Genomic DNA, 23,779 nt, shown 5'->3' with positions numbered 1-23,779 from the left:
CATTATAGAGGCAGAACAGCATCACAGGTAGGGGCACAGACCCTGGATCCAGCCACCTGGATATGAATCCCAATTCTTTAAATTGTAGGCTATGTGACCTTGGACAAGTAACCTTTCTAAGCCTCAAATCTTTCTCATCTGAAAAAATAATAATGGAATAATAGATTTACCTCAGAGGACTGTTGTAATAATAAATAAATTAATACACACAAAACACTTATAACTGGGTCAACCCATTATAAGGTATCAATTAATGTTGGCCATTATTATTAACCTGTAATCAAGCTGTGAATGTGCACATCTAGCAGCTTAAAATAGAAATCTCAATTAAGGATACTTCCGAGTGAAAGGCAATAAAAATAAGAAAAAAATACTATCAATATGAAGAGTAATTTTCAATGAAAAGCTTAGCTTTGCTTTGTCCTGAAAAAAAAAATGTATAAGTTTTTCCTCAGGCTAAAGCTAATGTGAAAGTACAGCATTTCATCCATACACTTTTAAAAAATATATAAATCATAAATATATCATGGAGATTAGATAAAACCCAAAATATTCAAAGGCCACTGAGGAAAAAAGATAATCATTAATATTCATCTACTTAGTAAATACATTCATTAATTTATTACATGTATCTAAATATGATTATATTTAATAAACACAGTATATTATCTAAAAATTAACTGCACTGCACTTACATAAGAATATTGAGGAAAGGGAACCAAGGTATTTTCTTTAAGGTGGGGGGAAGGATGACAATCACAAGCAAAGTAAAACAAAAGTATGATAGGGGCTTCCCTGGTGGCGCAGTGGTTGGGAATCTGCCTGCCAATGCAGGGGACACGGGTTCGAGCCCTGGTCTGGGAAGATCCCACATGCCGTGGAGCAACTAGGCCCGTGAGCCACAACTACTGAGCCTGCGCGCCTGGAGCCTGTGCTCCGCAACAAGAGAGGCCGCGACAGTGAGAGGCCCGCGCACCGCGATGAAGAGTGGCCCCCACTTGCCGCAACTAGAGAAAGCCCTCGCACAGAAACGAAGACCCAACACAGCCATAAATAAATAAATAAATAAATAAAGACTAATATTTAAAAAAAAAAAAAAAAGTATGATAAAAATCCAGTAGGTATTTAGGTACTGACCATATGATGATGATCTATGCATCTTTTACATGCATGTAGTCAGGAAACTCAGCCAATGTTTGGGCACCTACTAAATTAGCTGTGTGATCTTAATCAAGCCAGTAATTTAACCTTTGTCTACCTGCGTTATTAACATTTCATGGGGCTGTGAGAAGTAAACAAATTAATATATACACGACACTTAAAACATTCTAGCACATAGTAAGCATTAGTAAATATTAGTCATCATCATCATCATCATCATTATTATTATTAGGATTACTGGCCACAGGACGGGCACATAGATATATCTCAAGTAAATATGCATACACCTGGTTTATGAATATGTTATAACAGATCAAACTGGAGTTTCAGTTCTCTGAAAATACTGTAAGAACTTGACTTTGTCCCCTGGCCATTGCTAAAAACGCCTAGTATCTCCTCAGTTCTCCCTCTGCCACTGCGGGGGCATGACCACACTGATACATGTACACACACACCAGAGCACCACCAGTTCCCCTGCTGTGGTCAAGGGACCGGAGCTAATATGGGGCTTGCCTGGGGGCGAGGCGTGCTTGTGTGTCCCAAGGCGAAATCTTTCCACAGACATCACAAATAACAAGTAGGTTCTCAAAAACAAGAGCTGAGCTACATTATGGCTTAGATCAGTGTTTCACAAACTAAAAATCATTAGTGTCAATAAAATCAATTCTGTGGGTTACGATTAGCACTGGGGGGAAAAAAGGAACAGAGTAGAAAATATCAGAGTGCATTCACACTAGATTCATGCAATTATTCTGCTTCAGTGTATGTATGAGCACATATATATATACATACATATGTATATAGCATAATAATATATGTATTTCTGATCTTGAACCATCCCTCCCAAAAAAGTTGGAAAAGCACTGATTTTTATTACTTTTTGCAGGGTATAACCAGACCAATACTGCTATAACATAATTTCTTTGGGGAAATGTTTTCTGAGTTGATTTTAATCTTTCTCTATTATAATATGGCATGCTTGTATTGGATTCCTTAATATTTGTTACACATCTACTGGATATGAGAAAAGGTAGAGAATCCAAACATTATCAATATGTACTAATAACCCACAATTCTAATTTGGCAAAGATAGGGGTCATTTTATGGAACTAAAAAAAAAGTTTTCCTTGATTGTGAAAGTTTTCACATTTTTCATAAACTTGCTTTTTAAATTATGGAAATGAATCAAGAGTACACAGTATGATTTTAAGTGACTAAGTTACAAGTGATTTTTGGAACAGGACCATTCTTACCTGGGGATTGACTGTGCCTGCTTAGCACAGACTCTCAGGACTGAAGGCTAACTTATCAACCCCCTACCGCTCAAGTCTCCTGATTTTTTACACCCAAGTGAACAGGAAGAGCAACTTAATAAAAATCTTAAATTATAAAAAAAATCTTCACCAAAACTTTTATTTTCTATGAAAATGCCTTTGCTGGAAAGATCAATTAGTAGAATTTTCCATTTATTTGTAGTCAAGAAATTCTTGCTTGCAAATAAAAAGTTATATGTAGTTGAATAATAAAGCCATCAAGTGGCAGTTAAATTAAAAATCAAAACCACTTTTTATTGTTAAACTTCCATTTGCTTACATACCAGTAGACTTAACAGGATTTAACCAAAAAACAAAAAGAAACAAATAAAATCATTTAAAAATAAATTCAGCAAAGTCCAAAGAGACCAATGAAAATACATAAATTTGAATAATTCATTATAACATTTAGAATCTCTAAAGTAAAAAAACATTTTTGTTATTTATTATTTCAAATTTAATGCACAGAGGCATTGCAGGACCTGTTATCTGCATGGATTTGAATTTCTGACCAACAGAAGAGACACAACTTCTGAGGGAACACTGAACCCCGAAGTCAGATAAACGTCCAAAGAAATCCCATGCTTAAATCAATTGGTAGGGATGTGCGGGGGTTCTCCTCGGCATAAACACAATCAACACATATATCTGTTTCTTTTCTTATGGGGTGGGGGGAATTCAATAATAATGTATAAATCAAATGTTCACTTCAAAGTTATCAAATAGTTTCCATCAAAAAAAACCCCTCAGTATTCTTTCACAGAACACTAAACTGTGCCCCACCATTCTTAATCACCAACAGAAAACAAATAATATTAAGAAATTTCATCCACAGCATTTTTCTGACTGAATCCCAGTATGAATTGTGTCCCAAATCAGGACACACAAAATAAAGATATTTTCACATAACAAAACTTGACCTTGTGCTTCATTCCATATGGGTCATGAAAAATTATTACCAGATTTCGTATGGAGGTTTTACAAAGAGAAACATCACCAAATTAGCTCATTATATCTCATATGCCAAATCTTAAATTAACCTTGAATTTATTCATTTGGCATACCCTAAAGAATATTTAACTAAAATATTTAACATTAAAGTAGAGAACTGTGCCACTGTCATTACACTTTTCTATTCAGAACCAAGCAGAATCTGTCAGGATGGTCTACACAGTCACATTTTTTTAAAAAGTTTTTAAACATTTTCTACCACTAGAAAAGATTAAATTTAATCTAAGGAAGAATTTTAGTTCCCAGTAGGAACGAAAAAAAAGATAAATTATCCAAATTTTTTCTCTCACCCCCATCTGTCATCTTCTTCCCATTTTTGCCTTTTCACCAGCTAGGTTTTCGGTACAAGGGGGAAAGGTCAAAGGACTCTTATTTGCATGAGAATAGGCTGAGAGGAGGACAGCTGGGAGCCTAAGGAAAAAATACAACTGGATCAGGAATCTCACTCTGAGCAACTATTAAGCACGTCAAAAAAGATAAAAGATCCAAAGTGCTGGAATCAAATTACTAAACTACATACTGTGGAGCTAATGGTTCCAGCAGAAGGTCTCAGAGCTTATTAATTCTCTCTCCTAAACCCACTCTGAGACAGCAAGTTAAAGCCTTCTTACAAGTCCAAAGTCAGAGTCAACCTTTCACCTTAGTTCAATTAAACAAGAGCTTACTGAAAACTTATTATCGAAATGACCTGGGGTATCACGAAGAATACTAACCAAAACTAACATACAAAACCTTCAAGCTCACAATCTAATGATATAGGGAAATAACAATCAAAATTCTAGGTGGAATCCTATGAAAGGATTAAAATCCTATGAAAGAAATGTGGGTGATATGAGGATTACTGGAAAGGAGCCCTTGAACTGTTTTAAGAATAAAGAGGACTTCTGATAGGGATGATAAAGGAGGACATTTAAGAAACACAGGTCTTCTCCATCTGCATATTCTTTTCACTCTACCCATCACCAGTCCACTGAAGTTTATATTCAGGGCATCTCTGATCTACTCCCGTCCCACATCCCATTCCCAATGCTGCTCATCTTCCTAGTCCAAGCCTGCAACACCTCCAACTTCCTTCTCATCATTGAAGCCAGAGTATCTTTCTAAAACTCCTATGGCCGTCATTTCCTTTGTCAAAGTTTTCTCAACTTTCTATCACTTACTGGATAAAAACTCCTCTGTACTGCATACAAACCATTCAAAACTTGACCTCTGCTTACTTGTCAATCCTCACCTCTTGTCATTTTCATTATGCCTCCTTGCCCACCCCGAAATCACCCTGCCCTTAGCAATTTCCAGAACACAGCTACCTCCATGTCTTTGCAGTTGTGGTCCTTCTGCCTTGTAAGTTCCTCCCTATTCTTTAGGTCTGAGCTCAAATGCTACCTGCTCCGTGAAATCCTTCCTGATTCCTATAAGCTTCTGTATTTGTCCTGATAAGATGATCTTATTGTAATATAATTGTATTTGTGCATGTACTCATTAACCTCTAAGATTCTTGAGGACAGAGAATATACCATTTCATATTTGTTTAGTGTTTGGCATAGCAGAGACACACAAAAACTGCATTAATGATGAATAAGAGAAGCTAGCATTCCCTACACACCTAAATTTCACACGATATTTTAAGTGATTCACAAGGACTATCCCATTTAATCCTCATAGTAACCCCCATGAGAAAGTACCATTAGCATCAGCCCACACTATCTGTGAGGAAACAAAAGCACAAACACAGGTTAAGCAACTCACATAAGACCTGGATTCAAAAATGCAGGCAGTCTGACATCACCACAGCTCATACTTTGTAACCAATATGATAAAATCACAATCTCAATCTCTTGCTTGCTCTCTCTCTTTCTCTGTACTGGGGAAAAGTCAGCAAGCCCTAATGAAGCTAAGCAAGAGAGGGTCTCAATAAGAGGGGTATAATGTAAAATACATTCAGGAAGGAGGCTGGAAATAAGCTGACAATGTGCCCTACTGATTCCCACAATTATCTGATTATCTGAACTGAATTTGGTCAAAAAAGCTGCAAAATGCCTTCCTCTTAGTACATGAGGACCTTGACCTTGAGCACTCTTTCCCCAAATAGTGTGCACAGAACTCTACTTTCCTGGGAGTTTCTAAGGAGAACCCCAAAGTGTCCAGTGGTAAAACTATTTGAGGAAATGCCAGGTTAAGTAAAATGAACAGGTTTCTTTACTAAAGAATTTGAGAGCATTAATACAGATAGATGAGTATAGTTATTCCCGTCTTACCTGAACACAGAACCCCTTGCTGATAACGCATCTCACAGGCCTAGTTAGTGTTTGATAGGACAGTTTGAGGCCTACAATGCCATTTGCAAACTGACCCCTGCCCACACACCTCAAGTCAAATTAGGTCAAATTAAGGTGTAATACAGGAAGCATGTGCTAAGAATACAAAGTCTAAAAAAGGGAATCAACTGGAAAGATGAAATGTTGTCCGGTATCTCAATCCAAAAATGTTGTTCTCTTCTCTATAACCCTCACAGCATCTGTTCACAGCTCTTCAAGAGCATTTACCAACCTGAGTTTAACATGCTACTTGTATCTGCACACTCTTCCAACTGACCTACTCAAAAAAAGTTGTCTTATTCATTTGTATAGAAACTTAAACACAGTAAAAATAGCAATAAATAATTATTAAATTGGATTATCAAAAGCATTCTGATTTAGAAAAAAATATTCAAAGGCATAATAAAAAGCAAAAAAGAGGTTACCACTGCTATGCCATAGTTTATACTATCGAATATTTTGAGAGCAAATAATTACCAATGCCTGTGTAAATGCAAATGTAACCAATTTCCACCTATGCCAATAACAAGTAACTCAATACTCCAAGACACATTGGGATATAGTAAACTGTATAAGTAATTTTACAAGGTCAAATTACACTTATCTCTTCTTTTTATCATTCTATGCAGTCGAATATATTTCCCAATTTCATAACTTTGATTTATATGTAAATAGCTGAACTGCTGCAATTTAAAAGTTCACATTGAAAGTCCATATAAGACACCTCCAAAAATTATTTTACTAGCAAATATTAGATCTCTTGAAAGTAAATATTCACTGATAAATTTTTAATTTAAGGTTAGAGACATTTCCTACATATGCTTTTTTAATAAAGAAAAAGTTGATTTATTCATTATTATAATAACCCTAGAATACTATTAGAATACTTCCTTAAGTCTCTGTCTACAGAATGAAATTACATTTAGCACAGTTTTATTCCTAACTATGTATTAGACTAATCTGAAACATCCCAATTCTAAACAGTACTGGATACTGGAAAAGTGACTATATTTATGACTCACATATTACCATGCTCAAGGGGAAATAGTATACAAATTATTAAATTATATCTAATATAACCTAATTCAATTTTCTATAATGACTCAAAAATATCAGTTACCTATGAAATTAAATTAGCATATAAATCAAAGCTCTACATTCATAATTATTGATACTCTGGAATTTTTCACACTAAATACAGGAACTAATGATCCGTCACCTACTGCCAGGACATGAGGAAGAGAAAATAAAGGGTAATATAAATACTTAATTCCTGAATCACAACAAACCTATAATAACAGGATAAAATATGTATCAAAAATCAAATATCCTCCCTACTTAAGTCTTCTTTTTAAAAGTTGCTTTCAAAGTTTAGTTTCTAACTATCACCTTTAAAATATCCATGAAAAGTAAGTTATTAGAGACAGGAAACAAGCTGTCTTTTCTTACCTATGCGGTCAAATGTCTTATCGCATTTGGGACACTGCAATATTTTTTTGTTACTGTTCTGAATGACTACAGGGGTTAATCCCTCATGAATGCTTCCGACAGAATCACCAGCCTCAGGCTCCTCTTCTGCATCATTGGGATCCTTTTCACTGTGCTCTTCAATGTCAGAGTATTCATCTGACATTTCCTCCTCTAGCTCATCCTCTTCAGCATTACATTCACTGCCGGGATCCTCAGAATCATTTCTATCTGACTTTTCCTTATCAAAACTGTCTTGATTCAAATTGTCTGACCCATCACCACTTTCTTGTTCATCATCACTGGTGTCATCAAACTTAACAGGGCACTTCCGATTCCGTTTTGATCTCCTTGTGGAAAAACTTCTCTCCAGCATTTTTAACCCATGCTTTTTCCCTAATAAAAGGGATCTATGGGTTTTCGCCAAATGATTCTCTAAAGACTTCTTATAACAAAAATGTCTACTACAGAATTTACACTGATGATTACTCGATAGTCTTCCAGTTAACTCACTTAGTGTTTCTTCTGGTGATGATTTTTCAGTTAGCTCAGACTGAAAAGTGGCAACATTTTCGTTATTTAGCAGCTTAACTGCATCTATAATATCCAGGAATTTTGCAGCCTCTAAAACAAGAGGGATTTCATATTTGTACACAAAAAATTCTGATGTGTAAAGAAATTCAAGCAAATGCTGAAAAACGGAGTGCGTTACGTGATCCAGGGTGACAACATCCGTGCTTGGATTTTTGCTCAAACACGCATGAAAATAACTACTGCCAACAGCAACGACGACTTTGTGTGCACTAAATTCTTTTCCTTCTACTATGATAAGTAAGTCACAGAAAGACGGCTGCTTCTGCCTATCATCATTTAAATACTTCAGCAAGTTCTTATTGTACTGCAAAGAACTCAGAAGTTTTCTCTGATCCGGAGAGGGAGGAAGTTCCTGATAACAGCGAAGAGCTTCAGGAGCTGGTCTTTCTGTAGAACGAGTGTAAGTTACTTGCTCGCACTCCACTGCAACATTTCCTTCCGAAGAATCTTTATGGTAGCCTAGATGGATCTTCTCGTCAAGATGTGAAGTAACCTTTCTCCTTTTCTTCATTGCAGTACAACGGTATCAGAACAAGAAACTTCATAAGTGTCTTGAGGGATTTATGAAGGAAAACTAGATTGTCTTGGATAACAGCTTCTGGAGGGGCGTGCCCGAGGGTTGCATGGTCTGCGAAAAGAGTAAGAACCATGAAAAATAACTGCATGGCCAAGCGATCCTAAATCATTCGCGGCATTGTCAACAAATCCTTCCTAAACGGGAACTAAATTATGATAAAGTCACCGCTTCCACTCATTCGTGGCTGAGATTTTAGGGCGGAGAACAAGGAGGGCCGGGTTAGAAAACACAGCCAACAAAAGAATAATTTTAAAGGAGGCAGAACACACCTTGCAGGCCCGATTCCCGAACCGGGTAGGGGAAAGGGGGGCAGAAGGGGAGGCTCCGCGGAGCCCGCCGTGGGTGCAGGTCGAGGCGGCCACCTTCGCGGTGCAGGGGCGCCGGGACAGTGACAACCAGGCCGTCGCGGCCGCGAAACCCACGTCCCCCATTAATACGCTTCCCAGGGGCGGCTAGGCGCACCTCCTCGGGGTCGGCGAGCGTCCAAATGCCGGAGGCGCCCGGCGGGACGTCCCCGGGAGGCGCGGAGAGGAGAGCGGGTCACCCGGGGGACGGCCGCCGGAGCAGAGCCTCCTCAGGCCCCGCCGGGTGGAGACCGCGCCGCCGAGGGCGCCCCCGCCGCCCGCCAACCCGCTCCCCGCGCAGGTTCCCCGCGCGGACGCCCCGCGCGTCCATTACCGGGAACCCAGGGCTCCCCGTTGGCTCCCGGCCGCTGAGCTCCACTCCGGGCGCGCTCGCTCTGGCACCGACCCACTTCCGGGTTCAGCCCCCGGCCCCGCCCGCCCTTCTCCTCTTGACGCCCTGCCGCCGCCGCCGCCGCAGCCACCGAGCACGTCAACCGCGCGCGCAGCCTCCCGGCCGCCAGACACCCCAGCGCGCGACCCTGCGCCGGCACTGCGCATGTGCGCGCACCCTCCCTGCGCATGCTCCGTGAGGCCCCCCGCCCCCCGCCCCCGCCACACCCCCGACGACCCCCGCGACTTCAGGAGTCCGGGTTTTCGTGGCGGTCCGGTGGCCGCTGTGACTGAGCCAGTCGGGGTCTCGCGGGCAGCCAAGATGAGGCGGAGTTTCGTAGGGGTGGGCGGAGGCACCACGCCGCGAGCGGACCGCGTCCTCACGGCTTGTGGCCGGTTGTGGCAGCCTCTCAGCGGCGGGCGAAGCTGTCTCCACAAACGCTGCCCTGCGTCTGAAGAACCCAGCTGGACGCAGCTAACGCAGTTGCTCCTAGAATCAATTTTTAACTTATTGTCCACAGAAAACACTGAAAAATGTACATACAAGTATACAGCTGGCAGGACAGGAAAGAAAGCCGAAACAAAAAAGAAAAGGTCCACAAGGGTAACTTTTGGAGCCAAGATTGTGCGTTTCTAACGCAGTCGCAGGTGTTGCTGGTATTGCTGCTCTGAGGACCACATGCTTAGTAGCGAGGTCCTAGTCCTGTGATTTTACAGACACGAGGAAAAATAAGGCAGAGGCTGAAGCCAAATAGGATGGGTGACCAGATTGGTGAACCCATGTCCGAGTCCCCTGTGGATGGAAGAGTTACAGAAAAGTTATCGCTGACGCTCGTTAACGGTAAGGCAAACTTTATTCAGGGCGTCTACTACAGTGTGGTTTTGTACTAGGGCAGAGAGATTGGGCTCAATTCCAGACAAGAGAAGGTGGGAATTTGTAGCCCAGGAGACGGCTGGGCGTGGCTGGCATGTCCGTGAACGGAAAACGGCCAAGAGAAAACATGAGGGGAAAGGGGGGCGGAGTGGGGGCCGGATTCTGGCTAAACTGACCTGACAGGGTTCTTGCGGGAGGCAGGTGGGCTGATCAGACAGGGCTCGAGGAGGAGGAGGAACCAGATGTCAGATATTGAGGGTGGGAGATTCTGGCTAAACTGACTTAGCAGGATCCTTGCTAAAATTGAGGAATGCAGAGACAAATAACAGAAGTTCAAAAGTCAGAGCCTAATTGAGAAGGGAGTTTAGGAGCACCTGGTTAAAGTTTGGTCAAGGAGAGAGTCTTTGTTAGACCTAATGCAATCAGTTGAACGTCTTAGAGCAAAGGCTAAGCTTTACCGAGGAGGCTATTCGCCTCGAGACGTCAGCATAGAAACTCTGTCTGGGTTTCCAGCCTGATTCCCTGAAGTATTTGGACTCAAGACTGGAACAGCAACTCTTACCCGAGTTTCCAGCCTGCAGGCCTGCCCTATGGATTTTAGACTTAGCAGCCCTCAGAATCAATCATGCAAGCCAGTTCCTTAGAATATCTGTCTATCCTCTATCTATCTATCCTGTTGGTTCTGTTTCTCTGGAGAACCCTCGCTAATACATCAGCAATGAACAGTAAGAAAATAAAATTGAAAAAATAATGCCTTTATGTTTTCCTCGATGGTATAGCACCAACATCCATGTCCCTAAGGTGTCAGAAGTCTTTGTCAGAGGAAGTAGCAGTGGGGCGGGGGGCCGAAAAGGAAAGCGCAGAGGCAGAAAGCCAAGACAGAAAGGAAATCTACACTCTTCAGAATCTCTTTCCTGTGTCTTCCTTTTGCTGATCTGTCATGGTCTTAATTCAGCATCCTTTAGCAGGCTGTTTCACAAATTTATTTCTGAAAATGAAAATGGTTTTCTTCATTTCTTTGTTGAATATCCATTAAACAACCACTCTGTACCAGGCATGTAACATTTTAAATAAACTTAGTCATAAAAGATGTCACGTGATGGCATCAGAGGTATAAAATACCTGGGAATGAATCTAATGAATTATGTTCAAGACCTCTATACACAATTCTCTACAACAGGGCTGACAGACTTTTCTGTAAAGGACCAGATATGAAATATTTTAGGTTTGTGAACTGCGGGTAGTATCTTTTCCATTTTATTCTTCATTTTTATGACAACCCTTTAAAATGTAAAAATTATTCTTATCTCACGGACCATACAAAAAACAAGCCATGAGCTGAATTTGGCCTGTGGGCCATTGTTTTCTGAGAACAACCCCTAAAACCCAACTCAGAGAAATTAAAGAAGACATTGAAGAAATATGTCATATTCATAGATTGGAAGAATCAATATTGTAAAGATGTCAATTGTCCTCAAATTGATCTGTAGATTTGAAGACATCAACGTATGGACTTAATCAGTATTAAAAACTTTTGTTTTTCAAAACCAATTAAGAAAATCAAAAGGCAAGCCAAAGATTAGGAGAAGGTATTTGAGAAACATATGCTCCCAAAATAAAACGGACTCTTGCAACTAATGAGAAGGAAAAAAATATGTAAAATGAGCAAAATATTTGAACAGACACTTCATGAAAGAAGATAAGTACATGAAAGATCTTATCTTTAAATTGCATCTTTTTTTTTAACATCTTTATTGAAGTATAATTGCTTTACAATGGTGTGTTAGTTTCTGCTTTAAAACAAAGTGAATCAGCCATACATATACATATGTTCCCATATCTCTTCCCTCTTTCATCTCCCTCCCTCCCACCCTCCCTATCCCACCCCTCTAGGTGGTCACAAAGCACCGAGCTGATCTCCCTGTGCTATGCGGCTGCTTCCCACTAGCTATTTTACATTTGGGAGTGTATATATGTCCATGACACTCTCTCACCCTGTCACATCTCACCCCTCCCCCTCCCCATATCCTCAAGTCCATTCTCTAGTAGGTCTGTGTCTTTATTCCCGTCTTGCCACTAGGTTCTTCAGGACCTTTTTTTTTTTTTTTTTCCTTAGATTCCATATATATGTGTTAGCATACTGTATTTGTTTTTCTCTTTCTGACTTACTTCACTCTGTATGACAGACTCTAGGTCCATCCACCTCACTACAAATAACTCAATTTCATTTCTTTTTATGGCTGAGTAATAGTCCATTGTATATATGTGCCACATCTTCTTTATCCATTCATCTGTCGATGGACACTTAGGTTGCTTCCATGTCCTGGTTATTGTAAATAGAGCTGCAATGAACATTTTGGTACATGACTCTTTTTGAATTATGGTTTTCTCAGGGTATATGCCCAGTAGTGGGATTGCTGGGTCGTATGGTAGTTCTATTTTTAGTTTTTTAAGGAACCTCCATACTGTTCTCCATAGTGGCTGTATCAATTTACATTCCCACCAACAGTGCAAGAGGGTTCCCTTTTCTCCACACCCTCTCCAGCATTTATTGTTTCTAGATGTTTTGATGATGGCCATTCTGACCGGTGTGAGATGATACCTCATTGTAGTTTTGATTTGCATTTCTCTAATGATTAAGGATGTTGAGGATTCTTTCATGTGTCTGTTGGCCATCTGTATATCTTCTTCGGAGAAATGTCTATTTAGGTCTTCTGCCCATTTTTGGATTGGGTTGTTTGTTTTTTTGTTATTGAGCTGCATGAGCTGCTTGTAAATCTTGGAGATTAATCCTTTGTCAGTTGCTTCATTTGCAAATATTTTCTCCCATTCTGAGGGTTGTCTTTTGGTCTTGTTTATGGTTTCCTTTGCTGTGCAAAAGCTTTTAAGTTTCATTAGGTCCCATTTGTTTATATGTGTTTTTATTTCCATTTCTCTAGGAGCTGGGTCAAGAAGGATCTTGCTGCGATTTATGTCATAGAGTTTTCTGCCTATGTTTTCCTCTAAGAGTTTGATAGTGTCTGGCTTTACACTTAGGTCTTTAATCCATTTTGAGTTTATTTTTGTGTATGGTGTCAGGGAGTGTTCTAATTTCATACTTTTACATGTACCTGTCCAGTTTTCCCAGCACCACTTATTGAAGAGGCTGTCTTTTCTCCACTGTATATGCTTGCCTCCTTTATCAAAGATAAGGTGACCATATGTGCGTGGGTTTATCTCTGGGCTTTCTATCCTGTTCCATTGATCTATATTTCTGTTTTTGTGCCAGTACCAAACTGTCTTGATTACTGTAGCTTTGTACTATAGTCTGAAGTCAGGGAGCCTGATTCCTCCAGCTCCATTTTTCGTTCTCAAGATTGCTTTGGCTATTCGGGGTCTTTTGTGTCTCCATACAAATTGTGAAATTTTTTGTTCTAGTTCTGTGAAAAATGCCAGTGGTAGTTTGATAGGGATTGCACTGAATCTGTAGATTGCTTTGGGTAGTAGAGTCATAAATTGCATCTTAAAGGAGATGCTAATAAAAATCACAGTGAGATACATCCATAAGCATAACTAAACTTATAAAGACTGACAGTATCAAGTGTTGATAAAGATGCATATCAGCTGGAAATCTCATTCACTTCTTATTGGAATACAAGCACTTTAGAAAATAGTTGAGCAATTTCAGAAAATTACACATACAAGCTAGCCATTCCATCTTTTTTTTTTGATAAATTATTTATTTATTTTTGGCTGTGTTGGGTCTTCGTTGCTGTGCGCGGCTTTCTCTAGTTGCGGTGAGCGGGGGCTACTCTTTGTTGTGGTGCGTGGGCTTCTCATTGCATTGGCTTGTTGCAGAGCACGGGCTCTAGGCACGTGGGCTTCAGTAGTTGTGACATGCAGGCTCAGTAGCTGTGGTTCACAGGCTCTAGAGCGCAGGCTCTGTAGCTGTGGCGCTCAGGCTTAGTTGCTCCATGGCATGTGGGATATTCCTGGACCAGAGCTCGAAGCCGTGTCCCCTGCATTGGTAGGCAGATTCTTAACCACTGCGCAACCAGGGAAGCCCTAGCCATTCCGTCGTTATTCAAAAGAAACCAAAGCATTATATCCACACAGTCTTATATACAAAATTTTATAGCAGCTTTACTTGTGATAGCCCAAAATAGGGGTCAACCTAAATGTCCAACAACAGGTGAATGGATAAACAAATATATAGAATACTATTACTTAACTATAAGAAGGAACAAACTAATGCCAAAGACAACATAGATGAGTCTCAAAAATAACTTGAATAAAAGACAAAATGAGTATATTCTACATGATTCCATTTATCAAATGTCTAGAAACTACAGATTAAAATGACAGTTTGTTGCTTAGTCACAACGGGTGGCATCAGAGTTTGTGATAAATTAAAAAAGGGCACAAGAAAATTTTAATTATTTTGATTGTAGTGATGGTTTCACTAGTGTATACATATATCATAACTGATCAAATTATTTACTTTAAATGCATGCAGAGTATTGCATGACAGTCAATCTTAAAGTCATAAAAAAAAGAGTGTCACACAGACACTTGAACAGGGACATACAATGAAACAATAGAAAAATTGAAATTCCAGAGATTCAAATTCACAGGTTAATTTACTATATAAAAAGGTAAAATTTCAAGTCTGTGACATAAAGATAGAATATCCAATAAATGAAGATAGATAAAGAGGTGGGCATCAGAAATAAAAGTAAGTTGTATATAACCTCAGTGAATCAAGATAAATCCCAAATGTATCAAAAATTTAAATGTAAAAGCTGAAACCATAAAAGAACTATAACAAAACACAAACTTCTAAATAACAGTAAAATGGTGAAGGTCTCTCTCACCACGAATGAGAATTCAGAAGCAATTAAGGGAAAAAAATTGTTAAATCAACCATATAAACTTAAAATTTTTTTGCATGGAGGAATTCCAGTATCAGCAATGGTGAATTAAGTAGCTGGAACCAATTCTCCTGCTGTGAACAGCTAGGACAAAATGTTTTTTAACAAAAGGTACTGTTTTGAATGCATGGCATAGCTACCAGGGTTATGTGTGAGGAGTTGTGAGGGCCTGGTCTGCAAGAAAAAGAGGCTCAAACAGGTGATCTGGCTTTGGGAGGCGGGGGCTTCTCCCTAAAGGCAGTTACTGACTGGAAGGAAGCAACTGAGAGGCTGATAAAATGAGTAGATCCTTGACAGACTCATGAGGCAGGGAGATGAACATTGAAATTTAAGGACCCCGAGAAAGGAAGGGCCCTAATAAACACCCCATGTTTTCAGCTGGGACTCTGAAAGGCCTAACCTATGAGTAAGAATGTACTAGAAATAGACCACCCATCACAGCACTGAAGCCCTTAACATTTTTATTCCTTTGAGAAAGACAATCAGGAATTGCTTCTTCTCTTAGCCTCTCTGCCTGCCAGGAGCAAAACCAAATGCTGTCTTGATTAAGGTGACATCATCCAGACTCTTAACTTGTTAATTTTTAATATACAATATCCAGCATTGAATCAAACACACAGGCTATTACAAAAAAGTAAAAGACAGACAAAACAGATCCACAGGAGATCAAGAAAATGAAGTTATTGGACCAATACAACAACAACAAATAGACTATGAGTAATATGTTCAAGGAATTGACAGAGAATATTGAAAATGGAAATCAAATAGAAATTCTAGAACAGGAAAATATGACAGGTGAAATTTAGAAGAATGGATGTGTTTAACCTAAGATTAGAAAGAGCTGAAGAGAAACTATTGAACTAAAAGATAAATCAGAAGAAATATCCAAAATAAAACACAAAGAAAGCAGGAATGGGTAATACAGAAAAGAGGAAAAAGAAATATGTAGAACACATAAAACACCAAACACAAATCTTAATAGAACCACAGCAGCAGGAGAGGAGAATGACAATGAGGAAGAGGCAGTATTTTAAAAGATAGTAGCTGAGAATTTCCCATTGATGAGAGACATCAAGCCAGAGATTCAAGAAATACTAGGAACTCCAAGCAGGATAAGTTCAAAGAAAAGTAAAATTGGGCATGTCATAGTAAAACTGCTGAAAATTGGAGATAGGAAAAAAATTTTAAAAGCATGCATAGGGAAAAAAGAGTATTGGCATTAGAGGAGCAAAATTAGACCAAGAGCTGACTTCCCAATGGAAGCCTAAGAAGCCAAAAGACATCTTAATGATATCTTAATGACGCTCAAAAAAGATAACTGCTGAGCTAGAACAAATCCTTCAAATGAGAGCAAGATAAAAAGTATTGAAATAAGCCAATCTTGAGAGAATTCACTAACTGCAGACTCACAGTTCCAGAAATACCAAATGGAGACTTTTAGGCAAAGGGAAAAATCACAGATGGAAGCAATGTAGTGAGGGAAAGAATAAAGAATAACATGAGTAAATGCAAATTGACTGTGAAAATAATAATGAAAATGACTGTGGGATTAACAAAATAATAACATAAAAGACAAGATATATTGAATTGAATTAAGAATTTCTAAGGTCCTGTGCTGTCCAGCATGTGTTACAAGTTCTAATTTATATACAACTTTAATAACTCAAGGATGTTTGTTATAACCCCTGGAGTAACTACTAAAATCAAAATTAAACAAATGTTTAATAAATAGGCTAATAGAGGTGGGGAAATTGAACACTGAAAAAAGAATCAAGATGAAGAAAAGAAAGGAGAGAAAAAGAGCATTTGAAACAAATAGAAAAATATAGTAAGATGGTCGACTTAAAACCAAATGTAATAATTAATTACTTAACTGTAAATTGACCAAACTATTCCATTAAAAGGACAGTCATTGACAGACTGAATGAAAAAAAAGACAAAAACTTGCTACTACAGACTTAATTACTACAAAAACTTGATTATTACAGACAACACAAAGTTAAAAGGACATATTTGGAAAATGATACACTATGCAAATACTAACCAAAGGTAGATTGATGTATGTATATTAATATCAGACAAAGTAGACTTTAACATAAATGAGTTATTTGAGATAGAAGGACATATCATCATAATTTGCAATCCATGCAGAAGATATAACAATTTCAAACGTATGCCTGTACTAAATTATCTATATATTTTATAATATATACTTATAAATTTCTATTTATCCATATGTGTATACATATTAATACTATTTTATTTACTTATATAAAAAGATAAGTATACTATTGCATAATATTTTATATACTAATTATATATATAACATTATTATATATGTACATATTAGTACAAAAAAAGATAACTTGAAAACCCCAAATGTTTGGAAATTCATTAATACATGGGTAGCCCATAAGAAAAAGAAAATAATCTCAATAAAATTTAGAAAATATTTTGAACTGAATAATAATAAAAATATATCAAAACAAATGTGACAGCTAGAATCATGTTTAGAGGGCAATTTTAACTTTAAATGCTCACACTAGAAATGAAGAAAAACTGAAAATCCTTGACCTATGCATTCATTTTAAGAAATAAGCACCCCCCCCCACCAAATTCCAAAGAGGTTATAAGGCTGGAAACAACAAAGAACAGATATCAATGAAATGGAAACAATCACTTAAAAGAGAGGATCAACAGTATCAAAGTTTTTTTTTTTTTTGGTAAAGAAAAAAACAATTTATAATTGATAATGAACTCTTAACCTTCCTATGTGCCATTTATTAAGTTATTGTCTATTAACTTCCAGTCCACCCTTCAAAATTCTGCATTGTGATGCTGGGCTGGAATTCAGTTTTGCAGGCTGGCTACCTGTCAGTTTCTGCAAAGAACAATAGAGACTTTTAAAAAATAAGAAAAGCATGGTTGGAAAGTGACATTCAAGCCCTCCATCTTGTAAAAGTACCAAAAGGAAAGGACGCTATCAGGAAAGTGAAAAGACAACCTGAAAATGGGAGAAAGTATTTGCATATGATAAATTTGATGAGGATCTAGTATCCAGAATATATTTTAAAATCTTATGAGTAAAAAAAAACCCAGTTTTTAAAATGGACATTGGATTTGAATAGACATTTCTCCCAAGATATATAAAGGCCAATAAACACATGAAAAGTTGCTCAACATCATAGTCTGTATAGAAATGCAAATCAAAACCACAAGTACATACCTACCACTTCACATCAACTAGGATGGTCATAATTAAAAAGGTAACAAGCATTGGCAAGTCTGTGGAGAAGTTGGAATCCTCATACACTGCTGGTGGAAACATAAAATGGGGCACCCACTTTGGAAAATACTTTGTCAGTTTCTCAAAAAGTTAAACACACGGGTTACCATATGACCCAGCAATTCCACTCCTAGGTATATACTCAAGAGAACTGAAAACATATGTTCACACAAAAACTTGTAAACAGATGTTTATGGCAGTATTATTCATTATAGCCAAAAGGTGGAAAAAACCCAAATGTCCATCAGCTGATGAATAGATAAACAAAATCTGGTATATTCATACAATTTAATACTATTCTGCCATGAAAGGGATTAAAGTACTGATACATACTACAATATGGATGAATCTTGAAAAACTGTGCTAAGTGAAAGATGTGAAACATAAATGACCACATATTGAGTGATTCCAGTTATATGAAATGGATAGCGATATTCACAAAAACAGAAAGTAGATTAGTAGTTGTAAGGGTCTAGGGAAAAAGGGAGTAAGGGAATGACTGCTGATGGGTACAGGTTTCTTTTGGGGTAATGAAACTGTTCTAAAATTAGATTGTGGTAATAGTTGTACAACTTTGTGGATACACTAAAAACCACTGAATTGTATGCTTTAAAAGGGTAAACTTTATATTATATGAATTATATATATATATATATATATATATATATATTTTTTTTTTTTTTTTGGTGACTGCCCCATTGTATGTACCCAACAGCAATGTATGAGGATTGTGAATTCCAGTTTCTCCACATCCTTGCCTTATTGTCTGTCTTTTTTATCACAGCCATCTTAATGGAATTGAAGTGGTATCTCAATGTAGTTTTTTTTTTTTTTAACATCTTTATTGGAGTATCATTGCTTTACAACGGTGTGTTAGTTTCTGCTTTATAACAAAGTGAATCAGCTATACATATACATATATCCCCATATCTCTTCCCTCTTGCATCTCCCTCCCCCCCACCCCCCCATCCCACCCCTCTAGGTGGTCACAAAGCACCGAACTGATCGCTCAATAAAAATGATATATTCATTTTTGTAATTTTGTAATGATATATTTATTTTTGTAAATGTAATAACATAGAAAATGCTTACATAATAATTTTTATGTGTAAAAGAGTACTTTTTGTTCATATGGTATGGTCACATGTATAAAAAAATTATTACTGAGTAAAGATTGGAAAACATTGCACCAAAATATTAATAGGAATTCTCTCTAGGTTGTGGAGTGACATAAGATTTTCTTTTCTTCAATTTTTTTTAAAAAAATTCAACTTTTCTATTATAAACATGTATTTTTATAGTGAGGAAAAAATTTTTTTTAAAGTACCATAAAGAAAAGGTGTCAAGTAATGTCATAGTACTTACAGTCCCTTAGACTTTAGACTCCAAAGTCAGAGCATGTCACATATGCTGGGCAAGGAATAAGAAAGCTTTTTCACCTTATGAAAACACAATGACTATAAAACTTAATGTAGTCTCAGGGACTTCTCTGCTACCTAGAGTAAAACTTTTTTTTCAAATTTATTGAGGTATAATTGACAATAAAATTGTAAGATATTTAAAGTGTACAATATGATGATTTGACATACATATACGTTGTAAGTTAATACATTATCAAATTAACACATCACCTCACATATTTACTTTTTTTTTTAGTGAGAACATTTAAGTTCTACTCTTTGAACAAATTTCAATTATACAATACAATGTTATTAGTTATAGTCACCATGTTATGCATTAGATCCTCAGACCTTATTCATCTGATAACTGAAAGTTTGTGCCCTTTTATCACTCTCCCTATTTCCCCTACTTCCCAGCCCCTGGCAACTGCTTTTCTACTGTTTCTATGAGTTTGACTTTTTTGTTTTTTGATTCCACATATAAGTGGTAACAAGTAGTATTCATATTTGTCTTTTTTTTTTTTTTTTAAAGTTTTTTCCTTTGTGATGAGAACTCTTTTTTTTTTTTTTTTTAATTTTTATTTATTTATTTATGGCTGTGTTGAGTCTTCGTTTCTGTGCGAGGGCTTTCTGTAGTTGTGGCAAGTGGGGGCCACTCTTCATCGCGGTGCGCGGGCCTCCCACCATCGCAGGCTCTCCTGTTGCGGAGCACAGGCCGCAGATGCGCAGGCTCAGTAATTGTGGCTCACGGGCCCAGTCGCTCCGCGGCATGTGGGATCTTCCCAGACCAGGGCTCGAACCCGTGTCCCCTGCATTGGCAGGCAGATTCTCAACCACTGCACCACCAGGGAAGCCCCATATTTGTCTTTGTATCTGTCTGGCTTATTCACTTAGCCTAATGCCTCCAGGTTGCAAAGGCAGGATTTCCTTCTCATTTTTTTTAAGGCTGGATAATATGTATATATATTTCATTTTCTTTATCCATTCATCCGTCTACAGACACTTAGGTTGTTTCCATATTTTGGCTATTGTGAATAATACTGTAATAAACATGGGAGTGCATATAACTCTTTGAGATAATGATTCCATTTTTAATTTCTTGAGGAACCACCATACTGTTTTTGATAGTGGTGTACCAGTTTACATTTCCACTAACAGTGTACAAGGATTTCCTCTTCTCCACATCCTCACCAACATTTGTTATCTTGTCTTTTTGATAATAAACATCCTAACGAATGAGAAGTGACATATTGTGGTTTTGATTTGCGTTTCCCTGAGGATTAGTGATGCTGAGCAACTTTTCATGTACTTGTTGGCCATTTGTATGACTTCTTTGAAAAATTGTCTATGTAGGTCCTTTGCCCATTTTTTTTTTAAATTTATTTTTGGCTATGTTGGGTCTTCATTGCTGTGCATGGGCTTTCTCTAGTTGTGGTGAGTGGGGGCTACTCTTCGTTGAGGTGCACAGGCTTCTCACTGCTGTGGCTTCTCTTGTTGCGGAGCACGGGCTCTAGGCGCGTGGGCTTCGGTAGTTGTGGCACGTGGGTTTAGTAGTTGTGGCTTGCGGGCTCTAGAGCGCAGACTCAGTAGTTGTGGCACATAGGCTTAGTTGCTCCACAGCATGTGGGATCTTCCCAGACCAGGGCCTGAACCTGTGTCCCCTGCATTGGCAGGCAGATTCTTAACCACTGCGCCATCAGGGAAGCCCTGGATATTAACTCCTTGCTAGGTATGTGGTTTGCAAATATTTTTTCCTATTTTGAAGGTTGCCTTTCAGTTTGCTATGCAGAAGCTTTTTTTTTGACGTAGTCCCACTTGCTAGTTTTTGCTTTTGTTGTTAAATCCAAAAAATTATTGCTAATACCAATGTCGAGGAGCTTACCACCTGTTTTCTTCTAGATGTTTTATGGTCTCAGGTCTTACATTTAAGTCTTTAATCTATCTTGAGTTGATTTTTGTGTATGGCGTAAGAGAGGAGTCCAGTTTCATTCTTTGGTATGTGGCTGTCCAGCTTTCCCAACATCTTTATTGAAGAGACTATCTTCCCCCCATTATATATCTTGCTCATTTGTCGAAAATTAATTGACCTTATATGCACAGGATTATTTCTGAGCTCTTGATTCTATTCCATTAATCAATGTGTCTGTTTTCATGCCAATGCCAAGCTGTTTTGATTACTATAGCTTTGTAGTATAGTTTGAAATCAGGACGTGTGATGCCTCCAGCTTTGTTCTTTCTCAAGATTGCTTTGGCTATTTGGGGTCTCCTCTAAATGGAAAAGAAGTAAAAATCTATAGGAAAAGGAAAATCCCAACAGGAAAGGCAAATATATAGTAAGGATTGAAGATCGCTTAAATAAGCCAGTATGTAGATTACAAAACAAAACAAAGTTGTGAAAGCAACTATAAGTACAATAAACAGTAAAGTGATAAGCATGAAGATGTAAAATATGACATAAAAACACAAAATATGGGGGAGAGGAGTAAAAAATATATATCTTTTAGAACATTCCTTGACACCATATACAAACATAGACTCAAAATGGTTTACAGTCCTAACTGTAAAACATGAAACCATAAAACTCTTAGAAGAAAACATAGGGGAAACACTCTTTGACATAAACCACAGCAATATTTTCTTGGATCAGTCTCCTAAGGCAAAAGAAATAAAAGCAAAAATAAACAAGTGGGACCTAATTAAACTTAAAAGCTTTTGCACAGCAAAGGAAACCATCAACAAAACAAAACGACAGCCTATGGAAGAGGAAAAAATATTTGCAAATGAAGCAACCGACAAGGGGTTAATTTCCAAAATATACAAACAGCCCATACAACTCAATAACAAACAATCCAATCAAGAAAACTTGAATAGACATTTTTCCAGAGAAGACATACAAATGGCTCACAGGCACAGGAAAAGATGCTCAACATCACTAATTATTAGAGAAATGCAAATCAAAACCATAATGAGGTGTCACTTCACACCTGCCAGAATGTCTATCATCAAAAAATCTACAAATAACAAATGTTGGAGAGGATGTGGAGGAAATGCAATCCTCCTACACTGTTGGTGGGAATGTAAATTGGTGCAGCTACTATGGAAAACAGTATGGAGGTACCTTAAAAAACTAAAAGTAGAGTTACCATATGATCCAGCAATCCCACTCCTGGATATATATATCCAGAAAAAAATGAAAACACTAATTGGAAAAGATATGTGCACCCCAGTGTTCATAGCAGCACTGTTTACAATAGCCAAGACACGGAAGCAATCCAGGTGCTCATCAACATATGACTGGATTAAAGAGAGGTGGTGTACATACAGAATGGAATATTATTCAGAATAAAAAGGATGACCTACTGCCATTTACAACAACGTGGATGGACCTAGAGAATATTATACTTAGTAAAGTGTCAGACAGAGAAAGACAAATAGTACTGATATATAATACCACTTATATGTGGAATCTGAAACCTAATACAAATGAATGTACAGTATATACAAAACAGAAGCAGACTCACAGATATAGAAAACAAACCTGTGCTTACCAAAGGGTAAAGAGAAGGGGGGAGGGACAAATTAGGGGTATGGGATTAACAGATACAAACTACTATATATAAAAAAGGTAAGCAACAAGGATATACAGTGTAGCACAGAGAATTCTACCCATTATTGTCTAATAACCTATAATGGAATATAATCTGCAAAAATACTGAATCACTATGCTTTATACCTGAAACTAACACAATATTGTAAATCAACTACATTTCAATTAAAAAAATAAAAAAAAGTTGAGGGAGTGGGGGTTACATTTTTAAAGAGATGAAGAACCAAGTAAAATATTTATAAATAAGTAAAACAAGTGGAGTAAATAAAGAACTTTGAAGAAGTAGAAATTAAACCTGGAACCAGCAACATTAAAACATTGCATTAGGTTGAGGAAGGTATTCAAGAAGGGTGAGAACAAATCTTACTTGACAGCTCAATGCCTAGGCTGGTTCCAGAAGTGTTTCTGATAAGAGACAGGATCAAAGGAGCACAGGGGAGACAGCGGGTGTCAGAATTAGGCCCTGGGCTGTCAGAGCTTCAGGTAACAAAGATAAAAAATTGTGTTTGCTTTCTTTTGTGAGAAAGCTT

General features: G+C 37.8%; 2 protein-coding genes across 8 annotated transcripts in view; one reads left to right on the top strand and one right to left on the bottom strand.

Moving 5' to 3' along the window:
• Positions 1–9,273, bottom strand: part of ZBTB41 (zinc finger and BTB domain containing 41) — a 44,023-nt gene extending 34,750 nt beyond the window's left edge. Inside the window, exons 1-2 of one of the 3 annotated variants that reach the window (XM_082394308.1) lie at positions 9,117–9,273; positions 7,250–8,489 (exon numbers count right to left, since the gene is read on the bottom strand). In XM_082394308.1, the coding sequence (XP_082250434.1) occupies positions 7,250–8,372 (1,123 nt within the window). In that variant the 5' untranslated portion in view covers positions 8,373–8,489; positions 9,117–9,273. Of the gene's footprint in view, positions 1–7,249; positions 8,490–8,900; positions 9,092–9,116 lie in introns of those variants that run through there. The other 2 variants (XM_082394306.1, XM_082394307.1) reach the window with 2 other exon arrangements.
• A 133-nt stretch (positions 9,274–9,406) lies between these two features.
• The window catches only part of CRB1 (crumbs cell polarity complex component 1), a 273,482-nt gene continuing 259,109 nt past the window's right edge, over positions 9,407–23,779 (top strand). For all 5 annotated transcript variants that reach the window (XM_082394140.1, XM_082394138.1, XM_082394143.1 and 2 more), the window contains exon 1: positions 9,407–10,013. In XM_082394140.1, coding sequence (XP_082250266.1) covers positions 9,929–10,013 — 85 coding nt within the window. In that variant the 5' untranslated portion in view covers positions 9,407–9,928. The remainder of the gene's footprint in view (positions 10,014–23,779) is intronic.

This window comes from Balaenoptera borealis (assembly GCF_965194805.1).
Source record: "Balaenoptera borealis genome assembly, chromosome: 1".
NCBI lineage: Eukaryota > Metazoa > Chordata > Mammalia > Artiodactyla > Balaenopteridae > Balaenoptera > Balaenoptera borealis.
This window is presented reverse-complemented; position numbering and strand designations above follow the sequence as displayed.